This window comes from Accipiter gentilis, chromosome 6, assembly GCF_929443795.1.
Source record: "Accipiter gentilis chromosome 6, bAccGen1.1, whole genome shotgun sequence".
In the NCBI taxonomy this organism is placed as follows: domain Eukaryota; kingdom Metazoa; phylum Chordata; class Aves; order Accipitriformes; family Accipitridae; genus Astur; species Astur gentilis.
This window is the reverse complement of record NC_064885.1, coordinates 6,548,240-6,574,484: the sequence shown is the minus strand read 5'-3', so window position 1 is coordinate 6,574,484 and position 26,245 is coordinate 6,548,240. Positions and strand designations below refer to the sequence as shown.

The window sequence follows — 26,245 nt, the reverse complement described above, 5'->3', positions numbered from 1 at the left end:
GGGAGGAGGCGCCCCGATCCAGACGTCAGGGGTGCGGCGGGGAGGGGGAGGCAGGGAATGCCACCGCACGGGCTATTTTTGGGCCTTGCTGCCAGCCTAGCAGCAGAAATGGGCGTCCAGGGGCTCGGTGCAGCCATGCATGGCCGGGCGCCCGCCTGAACATCTCACCTGCCGTCATCTCGCTCCCCTGTGCCACCCTCCATTGCTCCCAAAGCTGTTTTAGCCAACGTCCCCCCCCAACCCACACGAGGCGTCCACTGCCCCCCCCTGCCCAGACCCCCGTGAGCCGCCCCACGGCGCTGCCGACCCCTGGCAGGGGCCGAGAAGCAGGATCCCCACATGGCCCACGGGGACACGGCCTGCCCCATGCTGGCCTTCGAGCTGCTGGCTGCTCTCCCACCTCGCCATCTCCCCAGGAGCTTTGTGTCAGCAGATGCACAGGAAACACCTTTTTCCTACCCAAGGCCGGCGGGGCTGGAAGCGTGCGGCCCCCCCACCACGCAGGACTTAACTCCATCGCGCCCAGCACTGCAGCCCCCATAGCCCTGCTCCCCATCATAGCCAACCCCTGAAAGGGGCTCCGGGGTCTGGCACAGCACAGCCGGCCACATCCCTTTGCATCGGCACACGAAAAGCGACGGCTACGGCGCAGAACCACAGCTGAAGCCTGGCAGCATCACCCGGTACTTCCCAAGCAAGGAGAAAGCAGAGGCTGCAGCAGGTACCTTGGAGAAGAAATGAGACACTGATTTATTTCTGACTCCACTTCTAGAGCTAGAAAGTACCTAACCCAAGAGGACCGACTCGCCCCCGTGAACACAAGGATTGTTCCCGTCTTCCAGTTCCCAGTAGTAGCAGGAAGAGGTCCCAGTACAAAACTGATTCACCCCACGCCTGAAAAGTGCAGGAGTGGCACTGGTGGTGCTGATCCCGACTGCTCCCAGACACAGGAGCATCTGGACACCCGGTGCAGCGTGCTCAGCCCCTCCCAGCCGTGCGGCAACACCGGGACAGTGCCCAGCCAGCCGGCCAGGGCACCCCAACTCGACCTTCACATTGCCGGGATGAGGGGAGGTATGAACAGAAAGGGGTGAAGTGAAATACCCCCACAGGGCACGATTGGGCAATGGGATCCTGGGCCGTGAGCGGAGGCGTTTGGTGGAAAGAGCCACCAGCAGATTTCAAGAGCCCTTTTGGGGTGCGGCAGTAGGAAGAGGGTGCAGACCCCCACCGTGCTGAGCTGCAAGCATGGAGAAGTAGGGAGCAGGGACACGGCTGCGCAGGATCCCGTAGTTAAGCCGTGGGCACAATGAAAGGGTGGCCAACAGGCAGAGATCCCCAGAGGTGCCGAGCTGCCCCATGCCAGGCTGGCACCCCACGGCCGAGTGTCCCAGCGGGTTTGCAGGAAGGCTGTCCATGCTGTGGCTTCACCGTCACCACGGCACAGGGAAGCAGGCAGGGCTGCCGTGCCGCTCTTGAAGACACCAGAAAAAGAAGAGCCGGGAAGCGCTTCTGCAAGGCCAGATCCAGCCCCCATTCAGGTGGGGTCAGAGGGGCTGCATGGCTCTGTCGGTGGAGCCGGCCGCCGACTCTCTCTCTCCCTCCAGCTCCAGCTGTGTGTCCAGCGAGTCGATGATTTCCCAGGCTCCGGAGCAGCTGGACGTGGAGGGGTCTTTGCTGCTGCCCTGATACCACAGCCCAAAACTGCAGAGAGAACAGATAACGGCCGTGTGGGAGAAGAGCCTCCCCAGGGAAGCAGCCAGATCCCAACCTCCCTCTGTGTTTAGCAGTGGCGGTGGCAGAATGTAGCCCGGCTGCGAGTACCTGGGAGCGTGCGGCACCCCAGGGGCAGCAGCAAGGCTTGCCCTGCATTTGCCCCTGCCCCGGACAAGGCAGATCCCCCCCCCAGACCAAGCAACTCCCTCTTTGGCAGCATCCCTGCCAGCTCTGTGGCAGGCAGCCCAGCTCCGTCCCCATCATACCCTGCAGGCCAGGCACCAAGCTCAGTCCAGTCCATGCGCTGGGTCCACAGCCAAACCCCAAACCTCCTCTCTGCCAGGAAAGCCACCTGTCCCCACCAGCACCTGAGCACGGGAGCAAACTTACAAGCTCCTAATTTTGGAATCGGGAGGCTGAGCATCCGCGCAGTCTGTGCCGTGGGCTGGGAGCCAGGAGCCCTCATCTTCATCACTGCAGCACAAAGAAGCGGGGGGAAAACCTGCGCTGAGTCACGGGCTCACCGCAGCAGCGAGTGCCGGAGTCACCCCGGGGCTCCTGCCTGAGCCGAGGGGTGTCACCTGCAGAGCCACACGTGCAGAGGTGGCCACAGAGCCAGGGGCACGTGGACCGGAGCCACCGTGCCGCAAAGCACCGGCACGCTGTGACCTGCCACAAAGCCACAGCAATGCTCGTGTCCCAGATACAGCCGCGTTTCAGGGCAAGCCCAGCCCCTCCCAGCTCGGTGATCTCCAGCCACAAAGCTCTTCAGGCACCAGCTTCAAACCCCTGGTGCCTGATCAGCAGACGGCGTGTCCCCAGTTGCCACAACAGAAGCCACAACTTGCTGTAAAGTCTTTAGGCATCTTAACCCGCGTGGCAAGCACGCACTTTACTGGGGGAACAGCCTGATGATCGGCACTACTGGCTGCAGCTCGGGGCCGGGGCGGGTGGCATCCTAGCACCAAGGTGGGTGACAGCCAGGCCTCATAGGGAAGCGGGGATCACGAGATGACCACGGGGCAGCATTCATAGAGCAGCAGCTATCCTCACCGGGCAGGGAGGCGAGCAGGCAGGACTCGACACTCCCAGGCCCCCCTGCTGCCAGCAGAGACCCCGACACAAAGCAAGCAGCGGGTTTCAGTAGCACAGAAGAGCTCAGCCCCCTTCAGACCTTTATTAAAGCCCCTAAAAGCCAGTGAGATCCAGCTCCCCCCACGTCATACAGCAGCTTTAGCGCAGGCTTCGCCCCCCACCACCGAAGTGCAGATGTGCAGAGCTGGGGCTGGTGCCCGGCAGGATCCTCCCCTCCCCATCATAAGAATTCTGTTGGAGCCAACGCTGCCCACAAACATCTCGCAGAGCCTCCAGGGAACGTCTCTACTGTCATCTTCAACCATACAGTGCAGGGACCAGCCTGCCTTGTGCAGTGGTTCCAGTGCCACCACCTCGCCTCTCTTTTGCCACATCCACGCAGGGACAAGCGGCATTCGGCCAGGCCATGCGTGACTGGTGACAGGGATGTGCGAGTTGCAGCAAAGAGCCCAGCCCCTGCGGTGCTCCCAGGGCTAAGCCAGAGCAAGACATCAACTGCAGACATGAAACCTTTGATCTCTGGAGGGAGGCAGGGAGGAGACAGCTCTTGGCCTGGGGGAGTTCCCTTCCAGGGCGTCACACCACACGGCAACACGGGAGCCTGCCAGCCGGCATCCACCCTGCACGGGAGGCTCCCTGTTCACCGCGGCCAGCCAGACTCACCTGCTCGCCGACTCCTCTGTCGTTCCCAGCATTTTGGCTCTGATTTTTTTTCTCTGTCTTTTGATAGTCGACTTCATTGCATCCAAGAAGAAGCTGGGAACTCTCTCTTCATTCAGCAGCTCCCTGGCAAAAAGCAGCCAGCTGGTTAACCAACCAAGAGCTTGGCGAAGAAATCTCCCCCCACTGCGCCAGAAGCAACCTCTGATGGGCCACGGGTGGCTGCAGGGATGGGAGGGACCCAGCTTGCTGCCCCACACTGCCGCAGCAGGACTCACCGCTGGTAATAGGCCAGCTCCTCCTGCACCAGGAACAGGTTGGTCTTGAGCTCGTTCCTCTCTTGCAGGATCTGCTGCAGCTCTTCCTTGGAGAAGCAGCAGTGAGCAGGGCTCCTGCCCGCATCCTGGTGCTGCGGCTCCTCCGTGGGTGACGGTGCTCCTTCCTGAGGGGACGGAAAGAGAGTCAGCAGGCAAGCAGAGACGCTGAAGCCCCCACTCAAGGCTGGGTGCCACGTGCAGGCAGAGATGGAAGTCTTGGGAATGAGTTTGCTAATCTAGAGTTGCTACAGCCCTCCACGGACCACAGCGGCTCCCTGGCTCAGCCAGCATCTGCCACCCATCGCCACACGTGGCAAACCCCCCTCATCCTCCGAGTCCCACTCGGCTTTTCCTCCCATCACCTCGCCTCACTCGCTCCTGCCTCCACCCCCACCAGTGTTTATGGACAAGGTAGATACCACACTGTTCAATTTTCAGCAGTGGGGCTTAATTGAGCGGCTGTGTCCTGCTGGCAGCTGGTGGGTTCAGGTGTGCCAGAAGCCCCACACAAGGCCAGGAAGGTTGGGTCGGGGTTAGTGATGCCCTATAGTAGCAGCAGAGCCACGGGCTCTGACTCACCAGGCTGGGCTTTGGCCGCTGGATCTCACTGGTCCTGCTCCTCCTGCTCGTTTCCCTCTGGGTTTGCAGCATCGCGGCCTCCAGGTCCGACTTCTTCTCCAGCGCGCTCTTGAGCTGAGCCTGCACCACGGCCACCTTGTGACGCAGGTCCTCGTTCATGGACATGAAGCGATGCAGTTGCTCCTGCAGCTGGAGGGCCCGGGGGGAGCCGAGAGTGAGGCACAGCAGCGGCTCTGGGCCCCCGTCCAGGGCCATGGGAAAATCATCTGCCCCAGCAGGCTCACCAGCCGCGACGACAGCCCCAAGGGTAGGTGACATGAAAGCAGGTCCCCAGGCCTTTCGCACACCACACCCGCGAGCTCCCACAAGCTCACCGCCTCCGTGTCTCGGCTCTTGCAGACAATCTCGTGGGCCTGGGCGCGAAGTTCATCCCTCTGCTTGTCCACCACCTCCTTCAGTCGCAGCATCACCTCCCGCTCCTTCCGTGCCGTGCTGTCTGAGCCCAGACATGGGGGGAACAGGCCTGAGAGACCCCCAGGACCCAAGGACTCCCCTGACCCCACAACCCTACGGGGTTTTTCTTGATGCTTCTGCAAAGCTTCTGGAAAGATGGGAGCCAAGGGCTTGAGGCTGTGCCCAACTCGTCCTTGTGCTGGCAACAGTGGTCCGCACCCTGTGTCTGCCCCCACAACCCTCCTGGGGGCTTGGGGGGTGCTCTGGGGGTTTTGAGTCCCTGCGACTCCTTGGTAGGACAGGTCTCCAAGGCTGGGCAGCACGGAAAGTAGGTTCAGACCTGCACCCAGCCCACCATCCCCCATGGGAACATCCCATGGTGGCAGGGGACCCCGAATCCGCCGGGACACTCACCCTCCTGGGACTGGCTCTCTGCAAGCTGTCCCAGGAGCTGCTGGTTCTGCTCCTCCAGGCGGGCCAGGCGGCTGCGCAGGGCTCGCTCCCGGTGCTCGGCCTCCCACAGCCTCTGCTCCGGGTTCTGGGGGATGGTGACAGCGGGGTGAGAGCCATCCCAGAGGATGGGGACACCTGGGTCAGGGCTGTCCCACGGGGGATGGGGACAGCCAGGTCAGAGCCATCCCAGTGGGGCCAGGACAGCCGGGTCAGAGCTGTCCCCAGGGGATGAGGACCACCGGGTCAAAGCCACCCCAGGGGGGACAAGGACCGCCGGGTCAGAGCTGTCCCGGGGGGGGGGGGGGGACGGGACCCCCGGCTCAGAGCCATCCCCAGGGGGACTCCTACGACGACAAGCGCAGGTCGGTGGCACCCCGTAGGGAACCCCCGAAGCAAAAGGGATCGGACAAGCCCCCCCCCCACCTCACCACCCCGCTCACCTCCGCGTCCAGCCGCCCGCCCGGCTGTGCCGGCGCCTCCCCCTCGGTTCCCACCGGGGCCACCAGCGCCTCCAGCAGCTCCAACAGCCGCACGACGGGCGGCACCAACCCGGCCACGGCCTCGGGCCCGAAGCGGCCGGAAAGTCGGCGCAGCTCGGCCCCTAACGCCCCCGCCATACGGTAAACGTGCGGCGGGGCCAGGCGCTCCGGCGGCGTCTGCCACAGCGGCTCCGCTCCCCGGCCCGGCTCCGCCATCCGCCGCCGCCGCCGGCCGAGGCCCCGCACACGCTCCGCCCTGCCCCGCTTCAACGTCCCGCCCCGTCCGGGGCCGCCCCCCTCCACCTCCGAGGCGGGATCTCACCGGCAGCGTTCCCGTCGGTAAAAAATTTATTATTGAGTTACTGGAGAGGGTACAACAACCCGAGACGTCACGCAGGGGACACGGGGGGGGCTACGCGGGTGTGAGTGGGTGGCGAGGAGTGGCGGGGGGGGGGGGGGCAGAGGGACAGACAGACGCTGTTGAATATCAACAGTACTAAGAGTGGGGAGGGAGGAGAGGGCAGGACTAGGCGTAGAGGTCCTCCCGGTCGGCGGAGTAAACCTCTCCCTCCTGGAGCAGGGCGAAGTTGAGGAAGTGAGAAGGGCGATGGACCTCGTGGTAAAACTCCTTGGGGTTGGCGAGCTGCAGCTCGTACTTCATGTTGGGGTCGTGGCGAACACCTGGAAGAAAGAGTCCGTCACGCACCTGAAACCCCTTCTGCCTCCACCATTGATCAGGAGCTTAGGGAAGCACTCTACCCTCACAAGGCCATTTTTAAGCAAACCTTGCAGAGGAAGAGACAAAATCATCACCCTTTGGGTTCCTCCCCCTAGAGATTTACAGAGCAATGCCCCTATAGCTGTCTTCTGCTAGTCAAGTGGTTTGTCTGCCACTCTCCGCCCTTCCTGACCCTCTCTGCAGCTGGCTGTGGTTCATCATGCCAGGACCTCCTGTTACTGCCCTAGACAAGAGGTCTCGATCCCCTCTATCAGAGTTTGCTCTCTTGCCACTGAAAAATCATTGAGAACTGATACCTCAGTGATGGTACCAAGGAACGGTCAGACCACAATGCTGGTATTCCTCCCAGCCGCTCTGAGGAAGGTCAAACTTCAGAACGGGTAAGGAACACTTCCCTGAGGAGCTATTTCCTTCTCCTCCCCAGGCTAATCGCATTGCCTCCCTTCCTGTCCCTTTCCCAGGACAGCTCACCCATGAAGTTGTAATTCCAGGACCCTTGCGCTGGGACCATGAAGAAGCCGAGGAAGCGATCCGACAGCAGCATCTGCACCCTCTCGTAATGGGATGGCAGGTAGCCCTTGGGGTTGTTCCCTTTGTCCGTGTTCTGCCTGCCCCACTCGTAGCCGCTTGGGGTCAGTTTGTAGGCTGTCAGCGTGCACGAGCCTGGTGTAAAACTGAAGGAAAGGAGAGATGGAGCGAGTCAGACTGATCTGGGACGGAGGAGGGAAACCAGGTATGAGCAAAGACTCCCTTTCTGCCAAATTTTTAGTCTGAGACTTCAACGTGTTCCCAAGCACTGCACCCACAGGCCCCCTCAGCAGAGGGGGCACACAGAAGCCTCCCTGGAGGTGTTCCCTCACCTGCAGGTGATGATGATAGTCTTCTCCCCATCCCAGGAGGGGTTGTCAGCCATGACCTTGGCATGGGTGGTGACATCCTGCGGCGAGAGCTGAGGGGACTCATTTGGTTGGGTGTGAATCCAACCCAGAGGTTCCATTTCCTGACAAAAAGACAGTGTTTTAGAGAGAAATGACAGACCTTTAAAAAAAGACCCCTTTAAGCATGGCAGAAAGCACACAGGGACCAAAGGCTTCCCTTTCACCTGATCCCAGATCGGGCTGGCTTCAGGCCGAGCCCTTTAAGTCCCACATCTACAACAGACCAAGGGAAGCTGCCCCACCACCTCAGGTCCCCGTTACTGGAGATGGTGATCTTCTACCCACACCCGGAGGAGAAGCTCAACTCACCTTGAGATATTCATGCTGCGGCAGCTGCCCTGGGAGATGCACGGTCTGGTGTGTTCCCCACTGGGGCACCATTACAATGCACCGGATCTCCTTCACTTGGGGGTTATCAGGAGGGCTCACTCCATACAGGTAACCTGCAATCTAGAAACACAACCATCCGCCTCAGAAGCCCAGAAGAGACCTCCCTGTAACTGTGTAAAAGTGGGTGGGCCCTGCCCTTAGTTCCTGAGGACAGCATCTCTTGACCGGCAGGTTCTCACTAGAGGAGAACATCATAGTTTTGTTCAGTGCTGTTCCCCCCGCAAGTCTGGGCCACAAGGAGCCACCAGGACCCACCTAAAACTGGTGTGCTCAGCCATCGTGCCAGCATCTGTCTCAAGCACAGAGGGATTCACACGGACAGCAGCAAGTTCCCAGCCCTTTGCCACTAGTTCCTGCTTGCCCACGACTGGCATGTGCCCCAGCAGCGTGGAGCACAACTATAACAGACTCGTTACACGCTCACCTGGGCCCGCAGATCTGAGATGCAGATAAACTTCTTCAACACGTTCTTGGGAAGAATGTACGTATAGCCCGTTTCCTTTATATCGTCTGATGAAACATAAATGTGGTTCGTTCGCAGGTGGAGGTTGGCAGCAGAAATCGCTCTGTGAAGAGACGATTATTAGAGAGTGCACAGATCCCTTTCTGAGCACTCTGACCTCTTCTACTGCACAACAGCCCTGCCTGCTTTCCTACCTGACTCGCCACTCAGTCTTGGAGGAGAAGGTCTGGGTTTCGTAGTTGCTGGTTGTAGAGGTGATGATTTCATCCCCGTGTTTGTTAACAGTGCGGGTCTGCGTGGCTGTCAGTTGTGACTGCTCCTTGGTTTGCTTCTCAATTTCTGCAATCTGCTGTCTCTGCTGAGAGGGGGCAGAGATCTCCATGCCCAGGATAATGTCTCGGATCTCTGACTGTGTCAGGGATGCAACATTCACACTGAAAGAGAAAATCCACCCAAGTCAGGCATTTCAAAATACGTTCTGGATCCCTCTCACCAAGGCACAAGCTCAGAACATCCACTCAGGGCGCTACGAAAAATGAAACCACAACTTTTCAGACAAAAGGAGGGATCAAATCACATGATGCGCAGATCAGAAAAGTTTTGGTGCAGATGTTTTTATCTGCCTTACTAGAAAGCAATTAATAATAACAGCCAGTTTCACTACAAAGCTGACAGTTCATTGCCAAAGGCCCTTGAAAGTCTTCCGCTCTCCACAAGGAACACTCTGGCCAGAGCAAGAAGAAAAGGCTGACAGGATTATTGCAGCTGGACAGTGGCTTACTTGTTCTTCTTGCCATAGTCAGCAAGGATGAGATCCTTCAGCTGCACCTCCACCTTGATCCACTCCTCATCCGTCAGGGTTGGCCAGATGTGGTGAGGCTCTGTTATGGTTGTCTTGTCTGGTTTCAGAATAACTTTGGCTCGATCGTTATTCACATGTAGTGCCCGGAGAATCAGAATCAGACGAGAGAATGCCTTGGAGAAGAAAAAAAGATGCAGTTAGAAGGAAGGAAGGAAACCAAACATACAAGGCCCTAGTACAGCACTCCTCTGTTTGGACACACCAACACTGCATGGGAAGCACAGGTGGAATCTATTTGAAGGAAAATCCAGGCAGACTCAGAGTGAAGTGCTCCCAAGCAACAAATTGGGAGGGATTTCTGAAGCCTTGGCTCCTGCCTCATTTATCAGCGGCAAAGCAAAATGCAGACTAGGCATGCTGTGCTTACCGTGTAGGAAGAGATGGTTTTCAGCCAGTCATCATAGAGATTGAAGAGAACCATCTGGGGTTCAGTAGCCTTCAGGATGAGATCACCAAACTTTTCCACTTTCAGACAGGCCTGGAAGGGCAGCTGCAACTCTGAGCCTTTGATTACAATATTGGGGAAATCCAGCAAGTGCACCTGTAGTTTATCGAAAAAAGGAATTAGCTCACAACTACTGCAGAATGTTGGCCCAGATGAAGTCCTTCACAGGAACACAGGATTGTTCTGCAATCTCCCAAAGATTTTACAATGACCCCACAGAGCAGTATCTGCATTGTTACCTCAAGTGGGTCCAACATGCCCTTTCGAGTCACTATGATCTGCTTAGGCTGCTCCTCCACAGGAAGTGATCGAATCAAGGCAGCCACTTCTTCAGCAGTCTTCCACTTGGCCAGCTACAGAAAGACAGCAGGGTTAGAGAAATATCTCCCTGCTAACAGCAGTCTCCATGGCTTTGGGAATTGCAGAGACTCAAATCAAATTCTAAAAATACAGCTGGAATTTATGGCTTGTTCCAGATCAGTGACAAGGCTCAGCATTTCCTTCTTACTGATCACAGAGGGCAGTTCCCATTCCTGGAGTTCAGTTACTCCTGACTGGCTCAGAAAAAATAACTGGCTACACCGCCTCCCTGGCTTTGCCACCTGAGAGTCTTCCCACTGTACTGGATGTACGGCCAAGTGCAATGTGATTTGCTGTAACAGTAAGCACAGCACTGTTTCTCAAGCCCTGCTTGAAGACGTAAGCTCTTTACACATCAGAGCCACAAAAATGTTGCAACATCAATACCTGCATTCTTTTACTTTTACATCCCATGCTAATGCTTGCCTGAGCACAGGTTACACACTGGAAACTGGAGCTCCAAACTTGTTAAGAGGGAGAAAGATGAAGACCCTCATGATATCTTCTGCTCAAGTGAGTGTCCCAAGCAGTCGGAGCCCATGCCCAGCTCACAGCGCAAAGCACAGCATGCAGCCAGGCCCTACCTGTCCTAGACGCTTCTGTCCTGCCCACACAGATGTATGGATGATCTTCAGGAATAGCTGTCCAGTTCTGGGATTGAAGATGAAAATGGCTCCATTGATGGGTTTTGTGGTCAAATTCCCTTCAAAAGTCTGAGAAAAAAGGCAGAAGTGAAAAGTACAGGGAGATGAATGTAGCCTATCCACACACTCGGACAACAGCCGACTCGCTGTGCGCTTTGAGCAGGAACTGTACCAGAACTGTCAGAGCTGCTCCGTGCACACTGCAGAAATTTGGATCCATGTCGATTCCTAGTTTTCCATCATGCATGCCTCCACAACCACCCTGAGCGCAGGATATTTACAGTCCCCGTCCTTTCCCCTGGCAGATACACCTCTGGCCTCACCTTGTGAATGGTCACTCTGTACACATTCGTGTCATCCACAAACCAGATGATCTGGTTGGAGAAGAGCTCTCCATAGTTCTGGGAGGAAAGGTATGGTTCTGTGGGCTCAGATGAGTACAGCTGCAAGCCCTTGCGGATTCGTTCCCTCAACACATACAGCGCAGGGTTTGCTTTCATAATTTTGGCCATAGCCTGCTGGATCAGAGGTTTGCTCCCAGGGAACCAGTTCCCATAAGCACTGAAGAAGACAAAAACCAGAAGACGTAGTTGTTGCCATCAGCTCTGAGATGAAAAGACAACAGCCATGCACAAGTCCTTCCATGCAGCAGCCCGGCACCTTTCTGCTTGCTGAATACTACTGTATGACTTTTCTTGCAACATTCCTGGGAGCTGTTCACCTATGGCTTTTCCCTACACCTCCTCACAGTGGGAAGCCACAGCACGCACACGCTGCACTACCAGAAAAGCTGCATCTTCTCTAACAAGCACACTGGAGCAGAGGCCTGCTTTCTGGGATTTACCCCCAAGTTCTCCAGTGAAGAACAGTTGTCCTCACTTGTAGGAGGCCTTTAAACAAAGCCTGTCCTTTAGCTCCAAGACGACTCTGACAGAAATCTCTTAAGAAAACAAATTACTAGTGAGCTGGGAGAACTGAACCATTATTATTGAATGAGCACATATTGGGCAACCTGAAAGAACTGCCTAGAAACCTTAGCCCATTCACTGTATACTGCCGGCTTCTGCCTTCTCCCCTCATCCTCCTGCCTAGAATACAACCCAGTTTGGAGATGCACTAGCACACAGCCATGAACTACAATTACAGTTAAAATACAGAAGGTGCAGATCTCACCTGTGCAAGTTATAGGCCAGATCAATGGCAATGAGCACACCAGTAGGAGACGGATATATACTCATGTTGTCTGTAGTGTAGTCCAGGAACTTGGCTCTTGCATAGCGCTCGATATCATGGGAATCGTAATCTCCCCAGCGCAGCTGGATATCTATCCAGTACTTCTGTGTGGTGGTGCTGTCCATCACATCTCTGAGGAGAAAGCAAGCCAGAACAATTTAATCTTGCACAAAACTCTCCTGCAGTTGCTGCGTGGCTTTGACAGAGAGTAACTGCCACCAAGCATGAACACTCAAGCCAGCTACTGTCTGCATACCATCCTGAAAAGGGACTCTACTGCTCTCTTCCTATAGCAGCTGAATGCAAAAGCTGTTAAGAGAAGCCCTCAGCCAATGCGGTTCAGATACAGGTTTAAATAAAGCAGCACAGTTACTCCTCTACTGTATAGTCATGAGGAGTCATCTCCCCCGCAGAATGTCCCGTGAGGATTCAGTTGAACTAAACACAGCACAGGTGCAGATAGTCTCCAATTCACTCCAGATTCTGGCCCTAAGACAGCACAGATTTGTGGGGTTTCCTGAAGAACCCTTCCGAGCTCCTGAGCTCTGGCTCAGGGGAAGGATCGACTAGAGGCGAGAACAGGAACAAAGACAGTCTTCATGTTTTGCAGAAGGCAGTGCTAGGAGTTGCAGCAACCATCCAGGCAAACTAGCTCTGCACTTTGCCAGGCATGATTGCATCCTCCTGTGTCCCCAGAGAAAACCAACCCTAGGTACCCAAGAGATAGGGCCTTTGGCTCAGGATGACAGGATCAGCACTTCTGCTCTGCAGCAAGATCAAGCAGAGGGAAAAGGGAAACACTCACTTGGAATCTGCAAGCAATGATGGACGTGACACATTCCACTTATAGGAAGCAAAGAGAAGGATATCTGCACATGAGGAATTCATCTTGTATGACTTCCTGGGATGGATGGTCTCCTTCTGCACTGTCTCAATCTCCAGAGCATCCAGCTCTTGATCAAACACCTGGGAAAAGGCAGTCAGAGATGAGTTGTGTTCAAGCAACCTAGCTAAAGAATCTATCCTCAGCAGAGAGCTAAAAGAGGGACCCAGGAAAATCCCATTTTCTCCCCTTCTCTGTCAAATTGCTGAAGACAGGCTAGCCCTGCTAAAATCCCCAGGAGAATATCTGTTGGTACATAAGGAGCATATATGCATTGCACAGAAACAAAGCAAGTTAACATAGTGCTCACCTGACACAAATCCATTACAATGCTCTCATGGATCTTTTGCCACAAGTGAGCTCGGAAAATCTGAATGAGAGAAATCTTCAGCGTGGGGATCTTGCCATGCATAAAGATGCCTGTCAAATCCAGCTGCACCTGAAACCCAACATATACCTGCAAAGGAAAAGCAGCTGTGAGAACATGCAACAGCACAACTGATGAAGTTCAGAAAACAGAACAGCTACTGTTAAGAAGGTTTAGTTCATCTGTAAGAGATATTCTGAAGAATTAGTTAGGTTGATTAACTGCTCTCATTTCAGTGGAAGTTCCTACAGGTACAAACTCCAGGTACTTACGTTGGCTCTGTTGATGGTAGGAGACCACCACAGGGTGAATCTTCTGTTTGGAATTTGGTTCAAACCTGATCTCTGGGCATTCGTCAGCTTCTTCCACTTCATGGACTCCTCAAAGCCACTGGCCTTCTCCCTAGAAAGGGCAGACAATCAATTGCGTAATAAGTCCCTCATTTCCAGACTGCCACGTGCCACATACAATAGAGGTAGGGAACACACACACTGGGAGCTGGGAAGATTGTTTCATGCAAAGAAATTTCCATGGATTTGCATGCTGAAGCTCAGCTATAGCCCAATCCCAGGTGCCCTCGCAACTGAACTATGCAGTGTGCTCAAGTGATGACTGAAAAACAGAAAAGTCTCAACAGAATCAGTATGGCTTGAGCCAAGGACTCCACCTGGTGCACCACTGAGCTCCCGTTTGCAAGACAAGGCCACATCAAAGTTTCTCTTACCAGAAAAGACCCTCCCATGTGGGGAAGTAAGTACCCTTGAAGAGAGTATGCTCCAGGATTCCTTCCACTCCACCAAGTGCCTGGATCATATCTGTGCGGTAGTTGTTCAGGTTCCAGAGTTTGCCATCGTGGCGCTGATGCGTCCACCAGAATGGGTTCTGTTTCAGGACCTGGAGACAACAGCACACTAGTGAGCAGCTTTGTATTCAGATCATCTAACTTGGATGCACTAATTGTAAGAACCAAGATGATGATGATGTCAGCAAACAAGTAAAAAGCCTCATGCTCTCAGTCCTGGAGGACACAGCTCATCTACAACGTGAGTTCAGGCAGTACTACTGTGCAATTCAGACTAGGTAGACTCTAAGATGACGTTTTTATGTTTCAGGGACTGGCCCTCTATAGAGCTACTATTAGAGACTTTAAATAGTAAATTTTTTCCACTGTTATTAACACTTAACATTTTGGAATGTTTGTTTTGAGACCCTTTCTCCCTTTCCAAAAGTGTTTTCTTAATACTCAGTTGTGATAAGCATGACGTTCCCCAAGACACTGCAATCTATTGAAATGCTTCAAAAGTGGCTAGCTACAGATTTTGGAGCATTTGGTTCTCAACAGCCTCTACCAGTCCCAACACATGGCTCTAAGTCCTTCCTGCAGCAGACGTACAAGGAAGTGCACCTGCAATAATGCAAGGTGAAGGGACATTGTATGGAACAGGTAACTAAACCTCACACTCAGCCAGAGAAATTTCCAGTCAATACCTGATACTGTTTGAAGTCAGTCCTGACTCTCCATCCTTTATCATAAGCTAGGGTATGCCGGTCCTTCTGGAAAAGGGTGTTAATACGAGGAATTCCCCTGTCCCATGAGTCCTCCAGATCCTCTAGTGTCAGACGCCTGAAGAAAAAAATTCCCACACTTTGTTAGCTCTCAGTTTTACAGCAATGCATTAATGAGTATTTCAGGTGATGAGATCAGTGAAATAATACAGACCTCAGGGCTCTGGCAGGAGACATTCTAAAATGGCAAGCACTCAGAGGCTCAGCAAAGTGTCTATAGCCATCACTATGAACACACTGACATCAAACAGCCAAAAGAAAAATCCTGCCCTTGTAAGTGCGCAGAACTAACTGCAAATGGGTCTGATGTCAGCTTTTCCTGGCACCGCTTGCCATACCATTTCCCTTAAACTGTGTCACGGGTGCACTTGCTGCTTGCAGAGTCTGTACCTCCTCCAGAGGTAAGACAGCAGCTTTGCAGGCAGCCTGGAGCATGTATCATGGGGCAAGCAAGGTCTCCAGAACTCTGAGGCAGTACAAGACTTCACACCGCTGCCTGTCCTCACACACACACAGATCTGATTGCACGCGGAAACACACCTGTTCTGGGCTATAGCCTCTTGTCGCTTAAGGGCATACTCTGCCCATACTCTCTGAGAGTCAATGAATTCACTTTCCCATGGCTGGATGTAACGATACAAATTTGGGATAAGCTGGTCCTCCTCATGACTCATTCCTGAGCGGAAGTGAGTGATGCCAACATCTGTCTGCTTGGACCACCTGGAACAAAGAGGCACAAGAGTGAATTAGGAGCAACAGAACTTCACAGGCCACACTGCCATGACCTACTGTAAAGGCAACATCTCTCTATAACATGGCACGGTTTAGCATTCTGAGTATTTTTACAGGAAAGAGCATCTAACAACACTCAACCCATGCAGGCGTTAGAGCAGCACAACTCACCTCAGGTCAGACTGCGGGATGAGAACGTGGCCCATGGAGAGCATGCCCAGCCCCCCCAGCTCTTTAGGGGTGTAAAACACCACCGGCGGAAAACGGCTTGGCATTTTGGAATTCAAACCAATTTTGATTCGAGTCTGGATTTTATTCTCACATTTCACCAGCAAATCAAGCAGCTCCTGAGTATTTACAACAGCTTCCCGGAAATATGTCATCAAGCCAATCAGAGCTGTATTCCATTTGTTGACAATCTAGAAAGGAAAGCAGAGTATCAGTTCTCAGTCCATTCTCCAAGCATCTCCAGAAAGCTCTGTCGTACATCTTCCTCCCACCTTACCTTAGTGAAAGTTGTGGAGCCAGATGCCATGAGGATCTGCCTCACTCTGTTGTGGAATCTCTGCATAGACTCATCATCCACACGCAGGAAGCACTGAGCTGTGCGCTCCTTGGTGACCTACAAGAGCACAGGGACATCAGTTCCCTCCTGGGAGCTCTCTCTCCAATACAGACAGTAAGGTGAGCGCTTACCAGCAGGCAATTACAAAACATGAGGAGAGAAGGGGCTGAACAGCACTTCTACAGTTTCAGGTCCCTGCTCATCCCCAGCCAAGGATTTCCCATCCCTCTCAGGAAGGAAAGTTCATACCCAGTTCATTTTAACTCCATCTGCCAGTGGCCCCAGTTACACAGCCGGCAAACTCATGCTCTTAGGCACCCCTCTGCCAGCAGGTATAAAACCTGCTTTCATGCCAGGTACAGCCCAAGCAGGGACTGCTCTCCCACCCTGTCAAACCCTCACCCTACCTCATTCTGCAAGTTCCAGACACCATCCTTGTGGGTGAACTCCTCATAGCTGGTGCGGCACTTGGGCAAGATGCGACACTCAAACCCGCACATGTTAAACAGCAAATTGGGGTTATCCTTGCTGTAAACGGATACGAAGCTATTCTCCCACTGCACTGTGGTGACTGATCGAGGCAAACGGTTCTTGATATCCCAGAATACAGCACGACCACTGAAAAACAAGATATGCACAGTGACAGGCTGTCTGGTACTGAAACAAAATGGAAACAAGGTAAGCTCTCAGTGCTTTCCTAGCACTATAGTCTCTTATATCAATCACTCACTGCCAGATTTACAGCACAGACCCCTCACCTCTTCTGACTTTTCTTCCTGAGCACCTGCCTATCAGTCTCAGTCAGTTATTTATTACAATTAATTTTCCCACCCCCCACCACTTGTTTTTTTCCAGGTTGCAGCACTTACAGGTTCACATCATGTTTCATGAGGCGCATCCGAGCATCCCGGGGCCAACACTTCTTGTTGTTGTAGCCTACGATGTTCTCGTTGTTGGGATCTGGATGCTCTGTCAGGTACCGCTGAATCAAGTCTCTTGCCTCATCTGCTGTAAACCTGAAAACACACAGAAGAGGATCTGGAGTTACATGACCAACTTCTCAGAACACCAGTCCACCCAGACAGATAAGGACTTGCTTATGGATAGCTGTTTGCCATAGCACATTTGAAGGTAACTAACCAATTTCTGTATCCTCCCACTGAAGGGGGCTTCAGTTTCATTAGCATAGAGCAAACCAGACTGTTTGGGTTATCTTTTCATGAACAGACATAAAATTTTATGTCCACTTGCTGGGAAGCCAGAAAAGGCTTATTTTACCAGTGGAAAATCTGTAACAATTGAACTTTTGGCATTGTTGCTTTTCTACTGGTCCAGAGAAGCTGTAGAAAAGCAAACTGAGAAAGCAAGAGGAGGCATGTGGACACCCAGTTCTGGGAATGTCTATCAATTCAAATATTCCTGATCTTTCTTAGCAAAGGGAACAAAAGCCTGGAGCAGGAGCAACTAATTCCCACTTTCACAGCATCTGCTGTGAGATGCCAGAACAAAAGTTCACCTGAGGAAAGCAGCGCCCCAGAGGTCTCACCTGAAGAAGATGTGAATACGGTCAATGTATCTGCAGAAGAGGCGAATGGGATGGGCCACCTCAGTGGCAATGTCTTGGAAGCTAAGGAAGTCATTTGGCATCTGGGGAGGCCCAGCCATTTCACTGGCACGGTGCAGACCCAGCACCAGCAGGTCCATCACAAGCCCATAATACTGGACAATGAAGGAAGCAAACTGCAGCCCACGAATAATCCCATAGGAGTTTGTGTGATTCATGTCCTGAGGAAATGAAGGGGAATTGTGAGAACCTGTCACAATACATCAGAGACCTTTTACCTGAGCAGCTGCTCTTTAGCAGGACCCAGAAAAGTTTTCTTACTCCCTCATCACTTCATTCTCTGCCAAGTCTTGTGTCCCCTCCTCCCCCCTGGGTCCAAAACCTCTTAATTTTACAGTCCACGTATGCCCTTTCCCGAATAGCAGTCATCACCTTGTAGTTGATCACTACGTTGTTCTTGGCTGTCATGTAGTCAGCAATGTTGTGATCAACAATAAGACGCAACAGCCTGTTGAGCAATGTCAGGTCAATCTTCTCATACATCTTCTCAAATCGAGATTCCAGCATGACATTGCATTCACCTTCACTTGTTTCCCAAACATCTTGCAGATTATTAATGCCTGAGGAGACAAACAAGTTTGTCATGTTATCTGAACACATCAGAGCTCAGAAGCACCCTTCTGGGCACAGGAAGTCAACATATTTCCTGTAAAGCCTGACTTTTCAGCCTCTGGTCCTTCCAGTCTATCCAGAAATGGGAGCAGACATATGTAATCAACCACAAATGCTATGGAAGTTCTCCTCCTCCAGTGTATACATGTATATCTATTAATCTACAAAATATAGTCTCTGATTGTAATGACTATTGACTCCAAGTTGCAAATATGAAAACTCAGCTCCCAAGGCGACTTGCAGGAAGCAAGCTCCCATTAAGAAAACTCATTTTTCCATAGAATACAAGACCCTGCTAACCTTGGCACCACTTGTACACCAACAGCGGAGGAGGTTCAGTGTCAGCAGGTTTGATCCATGGAGGGAAGAGTCTTCGCTTATCAGCCTCATACCACAAGTACTGATCCAGATAAGCATCTGTGATTTTCTCCAAGGGCTCAACATCATAAACAGGAACTAAGTGGCTGTAGAGATCCATGAACTCAATACCCACCTAAAAAAAGAAGAGGAAAAACTGAGGCTTATAGTTGACAGAGAACACAAAGTCTTAGCGCTATTTAGCTCCTGAATGCAGCGTAACTTTTAGTATGGTCTGGCTTTCACCAGGACACTTACCTCCTTGAAGGCTCTCTGAGTTAAAAGGTGTCGTTTGATTCTGGACAGAGCTTCATGAGGATTATCATAAGCCTGTTCAATCAAGCCCAACTCCTCTCTCTGCGACTGATTCAGACGGGATTTCACACTGAAAGTGAGAAAGAACAGCTCAGGCACATAAGCATGAACAAACTAATGGCCACTGCATTAAACTGACAAAAGACACTGTTCGACCAAACCGATCAAGACTAAGATCTGTAACTCTTCACAGTCCACATCCCCAAGCTTAGAAGCACGGCATGGGTTTTGCCCCAAGTGGCAGAGTCCATGAAGAACCCCCAGCCAACCTTGGCAGTGCCACAACCTACAGCCTTTGAGTCCTTCAGGGTAAAATTTACAACAAACTCAATTCCAGGAATAACAGATAACAAAATAGCTTCAGAAGCCTTTCCCAGTGCAGACGTCTGCCCTTGCAGAACACAACCACTTCCCCACTGCTCACCTGTAAGCTTCCTTCAGCCTCTCCAGAGCTAATATGAGCAACTTGGTGTCATGCTTGTAGGACAGCGGGGGGAAGGGAATGGGTGAGAACCTCCTGCTTTCCAGCCAGTGCACTGTGGTTGTGTACACAGCAACAGCCTCCTCCGCAGTGATGTAAGGCCCATCCTGCAGAACCACACCACCAGCGTTAGTCAGTGAAAGGTTCCCTATGAAAATAGCACCAACTTGGGCAACCTCAGGCAGGGCAGAAGTACCTTCAAGTAATTATGCTGCCGCTCCTGCTCAGCTTTTAAGTAGAGTCTGGTCAGCCGGCCCAGATTCTTCTTACAGACGGTCTTGTCTACAGTGGCACCCCGACGGATTCGCTCCCTGTTGTAGTGAGCTGTATTTGTCCACCAGTCAGCTTTTGCCTTCACGTACCTCAAGATCATGTTCTCAATAGGAGTTGGCAGTCCTGGCACCTAGGGAGGGACAGTAGCTTGAGGGAAGCAGGAGTGGGAACCTTCACAAGAGCAGTTCCACCAGGGAGATATTAAAATGAACCAAAACACCAAGCCAGAGACCTACCTTCCAGGGGATATTGGCCTTCCAGCACCGCCAAGCCTCGCTCAGATGCTGCAGGATGGTTCTGGCTTTGTTCTGTTTGATTCCTTCTGGCATCATGTCCAGAATGTCATGCATAACGGCTGCCCTCAGCTCCAGGTCAAAGTGAGACTCCACACGCTGCTTCGTGACAGTCTTTGCTACACCCTTTGAGTGACGGCCTGGAGAAAAAGCAAAGTACTTCAGCAGTTCTGACGTTATTGGGCAGTGCTCCTCTTCTTCCTAATACAGGAGTGCACAGAGGTGCAGGATGTCTGAAGAAATTACACTGCCACAACATCACTGATGAGTTTGAAGTGGACAATTAGGAAGCTATGGACCCCACGGTGCTATGCAGCAGGGAATCCCACTTCCATTTGGAATCTGTTCTGAGGGCACTGGTCTCCGAAGTGCTCTAAACCGGTCAACAGCTCTTGGGATTGACATGGAGCATGGATACAGACCACCGCTTGGAACAGAAAACTGGAGTTTGAGCTGGCAAGTAAACAATATTAATCTTTACCACACACTCTTCCCACATCCAAGATTTACAGTGTGCTGACCTTCAAACTGCCTGGCCAGCAGATTCCCCAGCCAGCGTTCCAGCAGTGGCGTGATGCCCCTCATGAAGAACAGCCACACTCTCCAGCCTGGAGCCCAGAAGCCACAGCCAGGACCTTTGCCCACAGGCCCCTGGGAGAACAGAGACATGGTAAGAGCAGGTCACTTCCTGACACTCCAGAATCCCTCCCTTGTTGCTGAGTTTACGTGGGGTCGCCATCATGTGGAAAGGTGGAACTTACTGTGTTAAACCTGTAGTAGATTAGATGTTTCAGGTCCTTGCACATACGAATCTGCCTCATCAGTTTGTACTTGTATCGGTACATTCCTGTCAGCTGACCCACATGGGCAAAGATGTACTGCAAGCCATCTGCCAACTGAAACACAGGGAGCACAGTCAGAGATAACAATAAACAATACATACATTGCCTCGAGCAGCAGGTTTATTTTACAGCCAGGAGCAGAGTGTATTAGCCCATACAAAGCTCCTAACACTGACTCGTACAATGATCAATTCTTATCAACTAGGGTAAAAGCAGAATTTCATGCAATGCTGCATGCTTTCTTTGTTCCCCCTCTTCTCTGTAACACTGGAACATTCAGTCATTTTGCGCATCCTATATAAGCCCACCCAGATATTCCGCTCCTCCTCTCAACTTCCCCTCCTCACCTTTAAAAAAAAAAAAAAAAAAAAGAAAAAGAAAAAGAAAAAAAATGAGCCTACCTGAAATGCATCCACATTTCCAAGTCTGTACTGGACATGGCTGTCCACCACCAACTTAGTCAGCCGCAGAACCTCTCGACACAGATGGAAAGCATTACCAAAACGAGATTTTTTCCTTTCCTGGAAGAGACAAAAATCCAGGATTTGTGTAACAATGTTTATATAAGAGTGAAAGGGCTCCGATTTGGTCGGTCTGTACTATAACTGAACAGCTGAGACACTGTGGCCTGTCTTACTGCACTAGCTACTTAACAATCTTCAGGTTTACTCTTGAGTAAAATAGCACATGGACCAATACCTTAGTGGTGAGGGTCTTCACGGGCTTCAAGTTGAAGTTGTAATCCAAGTGAAGGTAGTTCAGGTTCTTTCTGTGAATCAGCAGGTTCAGCATATTGTAGCCCTGGCGACACACCTGCAGGCCTACTTCCACCCAGTCCAGCTTTGTTGACTGGAAAAACTTTGTAGCCTTGAAGGAGCGGAATAGGTACCTGGAGAGAGCAGAGACTATTATCAGCCGAGTCCCCTACACAGACCAGCAGTTCCCCACTGAACAGACCCCACTTACCTCTTCTTCTGCGCCTTCGGAGGTCTGTGCTTGAGCGCATTCAGAACATAGTATTTCAGTAGCTTCTGATAGGAAACTCGCACTTTCACTGGCTGGCCTGCTGGGCAGTGCTCACGATACCTAGGGATAAACCATATTTCAATTTTTCACATGCCTTAGAGAACAACAAGTTTCCAGAAACTCTCCTAAAATCTCTAGAAACTCATCACCACAGAAAGTCTGTAACAAGATAAGAATGTCACAAATTAGAACACCCCTTCTCCCACGAAAGAACTCACCAGTTCTTCACCAGTGGGATATCAAGAGCTCTGCGAGTCCTCCCAGACCTCAAGTTGAAGGGCCGTGGGGCCCACAGCAGGGCAATGCCGTTGGCTGTGTTATCTGTGTAGAGGGGGGTATCCTTCAGGAAAGGTTCCACAAACTCTGGCAACTCAAACTCTTCATCATCATCAGGCAACGGTTCCTGACTCTGAAATGCAGAAACACCACACACCATCTGTTTCCTGGTTGCTTCAGCTCAGTTTTCAGAGTTAACTGAGTAAAAACCATTTCTTTGCTCTCGTGACAGAAGTGTGACAGTGTCAAGTATCAGAGAAGCAAAAACCACCCCACGAGGCCCCAGTGGGCCTGAAAACTAACTTTGGCTACCAGACCCTGAGCTAGATGTTAGAGGTAACTCAAGGGAGATGTCAGCTCCATGAATACACCAAGGGCAAGCAAAAAGATAATCCATCAGAAGACTCTAAAATAACACTTTTAATTATGCATTGGGCTTTACCCTACAGAGACCAAAGGAGACAGCTTTGTGCAACTCCAGAAGTAGAAAAAGACTACAAATGACAACTGTGGGGGTTTTTGTGAAAGGAAGGGCTACTGATTTCTCCCGAAATATCTACGTGTGGGTGCCACTATCAGAAGAAAGGTTACGAACAAGATGCTAAAGCCCCATCACCTCCACACGTAGGGTTTATCCCAGGCTCTCTTGGACAATGACTCACCTTGACAGAATGTCTGTGTGAAATGGGGTTGATCAGTGGATCGAAGTAAAAAGCTGGAAGATCGGGATCTTCTGTTTTAATGAAAACGACGTTTGGAGTATGATACCTACAACACACAGTATGTATTAGAGCATCCTGACAGCTTTCGCCTCCTCTCCCTGCTCTTGAGACTGCTACACTTACCAGGTCAGGTGGACGTGGTGTGGCAGGTTATTGTACAGGTATGGGAAAGCGATTTTGTACTCTGTCCTGATTGGCTGCCTGATGATAATTTTGTTGATGTCGTTAAATTCATTCCAGTCTTCATCCCTCAAATGAGACAAAAAGAAATTGTTATATGAGCATTCAGGGGGACAGAAGGGCAAACATTTTTGACTGAAGACATGATATGATTGCCTTTCCTTGAGGAAAAAAAAAAGTTTTCTCTTCATACTAAGAACCATTCAGTGTCCAAAGCAGCAAGCACATCACAGGCTTAATGCTAAAGAGAGTGAACACCCAGGAATAGCTCACCCAAGACAAGATACCTGGTAACACATTAACCTTCCCAGGCCTTTTTCACAGATAACCACTTATCTTTCTTCCTAAACCTAACACTTACTGAAGATTGATGTCTCTAACAAGAGGCTCAAACTTGGGACCTCCAGGAATAGCCATGTTCAGCGCCTTGGAGGTAAAGAATGCTTTCAGGTCAAACAAATAGAAATAGTTGTCATCCACAAGGTCAGTGAGCAGCTGATTAGCCAGCCGGTACAGCGTGGACATCATCGGGAGGGTGAACTGCCAACGCTGGTACGTTGAACCGTTTACATACCTGTAAAAGAACAAAGCAAAGACACTCAGTACACAGCCAGAAGATAACTGGGCCTTTACCAAAGGACCAGAAATAATCAAACACCTTTCATCGCCCATCATTTGCAGAAAATATCAAGGACAGCCAACACATGGGCCCCCCCAGACAGAAAGAAAGGCTGCAGGAGTGCTAAAGACTGCTACAGACTACATCTGCCCAGAAAATACCAACTGCTCCAGTTCCTCTCCCCCCATATCCAGACTGATACACAACATCTGTGCACTCTTAGCAAGCAGCAATTCAAATTCCAACTAGACAATCCAGGTTGCCATCTTCATGGCACAGTAATAAACATCAGAGTTGTAGTGGTCACTGGGCAGCAGCCCTCCTGGATTGAGAGGCCTCGTTTGCCCTCACTGGATGCTGAAGACAAGAGGCATAGCTTTACAACAACCAGGTTCTCCCTCCCACCCTTGAGGGAAGGTTCTTCTCTCCCCACCAACATCACATGTAGCCCAGCATAACACAACCAAAGGTTATATACTGCTACATATAGGTAATTTATGTAGCGCATTTGTTTTTCTCCTCTCCAGTGAATTGTGCTACCAGAGAGGCACGTACTTCCTATTGTCTTTCAGCGGCTGGTGGTCATAGAACCAGTCCAGCACAGGAGCATCCTCCTCTGGATCCAGCTCAAGCTGAATTGCTTCCAGGGGCTCCACATCCAGGATGTTATCAGCATAATCCAGAGGGGGTTCTTCATCATCAAATGGGGGGAATCTCATCCTCTTGAAGTGACGCCTATCCCTCTTCTCTCGCCTCATCATAATCCACATCGACCTGGCAGAAACGCAGAGACCGTTAAATGTTGTTTTTATTGTGGATGCACGCATGTTTGCTCACAAGTTCCCAGCAGGGTGAAGGAAGAAGGCACTTACCCCCACTGAGCAATGTACACCGGCTCTATGACCCAGGGAATCTCATTCACAAAAGAGATGGCGCCTGTGATATGGTACAAGACTGGAACATCTCTGATTTGCTCCCAGGGCATGGGCATATTCTCCAAGAGCTTCAGAACAGCATGAGGCATGTACTTCAGAGCACTACAATTAGAAATCAAGGAAAATCAGGGCTAGAAGGGATCTCAAGAGAATAGCCATCCATCTGCCACAAGCCCAATTACCTCTACACCTTTCACTCCTGAAAACTGCTCATTTAACCTGTTCATAAAGGCATCCAGTGACAAATCCACGACATTCCTATTCTATCTTTGTGCTTTATGCATCTCACTGTCAAAAAGTTTTCTACTGGTTTGGCTTCCGAGAGACTGTCGCACATTAAGAATATTACAAATAAAAAAAAAAGAATAGTTTCAAATTAGTTTCTGGAGTTTTTATGCGTAATGGTAAGTTAGCGCAATGGATCATGAGCGGTGTGAGATAGCTCTCTGAACCCAAACAGCAAAGTAGCAGTCATGGTGCTTCATAATCATGCAAAAAAACGTATGCTGACTACTTCATACTCTCCCCCAACTTCTTCTAAGATAAAGTGCTATCCAGAGTAATGTTTTTCTCAAAAATTCAAAGGAACAACTTCCTTCGCATATCCTCTTCTGCACTGCTACCCTAGTCCAACTGATTATCCCATCCTCCTTGAGCTACTATGCTGCTTTCTATGCACAACTGACACGGAAAGCCCTTTGGAGGAGGGGCTCTCCCTTTAACGATCAGCGAGGAGCTTTGACAAGGCAGCAGAGGAGGACTCAGCTCGCCTCCCCGTGCATCACATAGCGGGGAGGGGGCTCCCCTTACCCCAGGTATACGCGCTTGTCGTGACGGAATTTCCTGTTGGTCATGTCGCCGTGGTCGCGGATGATCTTCCGGACGTGCTCGGGGGGCATGTCCTCTTTCTGCGCGTCCACGAAGCCGAATTTTCTCTTCTCCGCATAGCGCTTGGCCTGCAGCTGCTGCCACTTGCGGGCTGCGGGGACAGAGAGGCAGCGGGGTCAGGCCCGGTCCCGCTCGGGAGGATGCGGGTGCAGGGACCAGCCCTACCCACCTTTCTCCTGCAGCTTCTCCTCAGACATGTAGTCGGGCAGCGGCGCCAGCGGGCTGGGCACCGGGGCGCAGCCGCCGCGGTACGGGAAGACGGCGGCCATGGCGACGCACCTGCGGGGGTGGAGAGGAGCTCAGGGCAGGGACGGGGACACCCCCGGCCTCTCCCCCGCCATCCCCACCGGCATCCCCCGCCCACCCCGGGCCCCCATCGCCCCCCGCCCGCCCTCACCGGCTGCCGCGACGCCCCGCACTTCCCCACCACAATGGCGGCCCAGCGCCGTCGCCACCGCGCCTCAAAGTCCCGGATGTGGGCGGGGCGCGCAGCCAGGAAGACTGCCCAATCAGCTTTCGGGTAGCCTCGGCGACAGCTGGCGCGGCCCATCAGAACGCGGAGAAGGGGCAGGAGGCGGGACCAACGGCGGCAGAGGAGAGGAAGTTGTGCCTGGAGTACACTTCCGGTGGAATACCCGGCTTTCTCCGGTCCCGCCCTTCACTGCTTTCGATTGGCGGAGAGAGGCAACGGTGACAGCTCGTCGCCGCCTCTGATTGGACAACGCGTGGCGCAGATCAGCCCACGCTACCTGTAGGGGGCGCTGTGGGGCAGGCGGCGCTGGGGGGCGGGGGGGGGGGCTGTGTGGGGCCGGGCCCCTCCCCCGTGGGGTCTCGTAGGGGGGTGGTGGTGGGGGATCCCCCGT

The 26,245-nt window shown here is 52.1% G+C and overlaps 2 protein-coding genes across 5 annotated transcripts; both read right to left on the bottom strand.

The window, feature by feature from the left end:
* Positions 1–307: 307 nt before the first annotated feature.
* Positions 308–6,081, bottom strand: RILP (Rab interacting lysosomal protein). 4 transcript variants are annotated; one of them, XM_049802029.1, is made up of 8 exons: positions 5,714–6,081; positions 5,235–5,358; positions 4,742–4,968; positions 4,368–4,556; positions 3,750–3,913; positions 3,475–3,597; positions 2,107–2,190; positions 308–1,704 (listed from the first exon to the last, which is right to left on the bottom strand). In XM_049802029.1, exons 1-8 carry the CDS (start codon positions 5,966–5,968, stop codon positions 1,548–1,550), a joined length of 1,323 nt encoding a protein of 440 aa, XP_049657986.1. In that variant the 5' UTR covers positions 5,969–6,081; the 3' UTR covers positions 308–1,547. The 4 variants fall into 4 exon arrangements, 3 of the variants coding, with proteins under 3 accessions (XP_049657986.1, XP_049657987.1, XP_049657988.1); XM_049802030.1 differs by having other exon boundaries at positions 4,742–4,863; XR_007506270.1 differs by having other exon boundaries at positions 1,623–1,704; positions 1,983–2,190.
* Positions 6,082–6,138: 57 nt separating this feature from the next.
* PRPF8 (pre-mRNA processing factor 8) lies at positions 6,139–25,861 on the bottom strand. The gene is made up of 43 exons (XM_049802027.1): positions 25,780–25,861; positions 25,552–25,661; positions 25,305–25,473; positions 24,432–24,596; positions 24,115–24,333; positions 23,302–23,514; positions 22,884–23,009; positions 22,701–22,806; positions 21,981–22,171; positions 21,703–21,822; positions 21,436–21,625; positions 21,138–21,257; positions 20,656–20,790; positions 20,416–20,545; positions 19,838–20,034; positions 19,525–19,731; positions 19,272–19,435; positions 18,791–18,917; positions 18,476–18,668; positions 17,936–18,123; positions 17,486–17,724; positions 16,809–16,955; positions 16,347–16,557; positions 15,880–15,996; positions 15,546–15,793; positions 15,183–15,362; positions 14,565–14,700; positions 13,801–13,970; positions 13,349–13,478; positions 13,020–13,166; positions 12,632–12,792; positions 11,767–11,958; positions 10,917–11,154; positions 10,534–10,662; positions 9,829–9,942; positions 9,512–9,685; positions 9,064–9,257; positions 8,477–8,716; positions 8,244–8,385; positions 7,739–7,879; positions 7,352–7,491; positions 6,963–7,165; positions 6,139–6,433 (listed from the first exon to the last, which is right to left on the bottom strand). Exons 2-43 carry the CDS (start codon positions 25,649–25,651, stop codon positions 6,279–6,281), a joined length of 7,008 nt encoding a protein of 2,335 aa, XP_049657984.1. The 5' UTR covers positions 25,652–25,661; positions 25,780–25,861; the 3' UTR covers positions 6,139–6,278.
* Between the last annotated feature and the right edge of the window lie 384 nt (positions 25,862–26,245).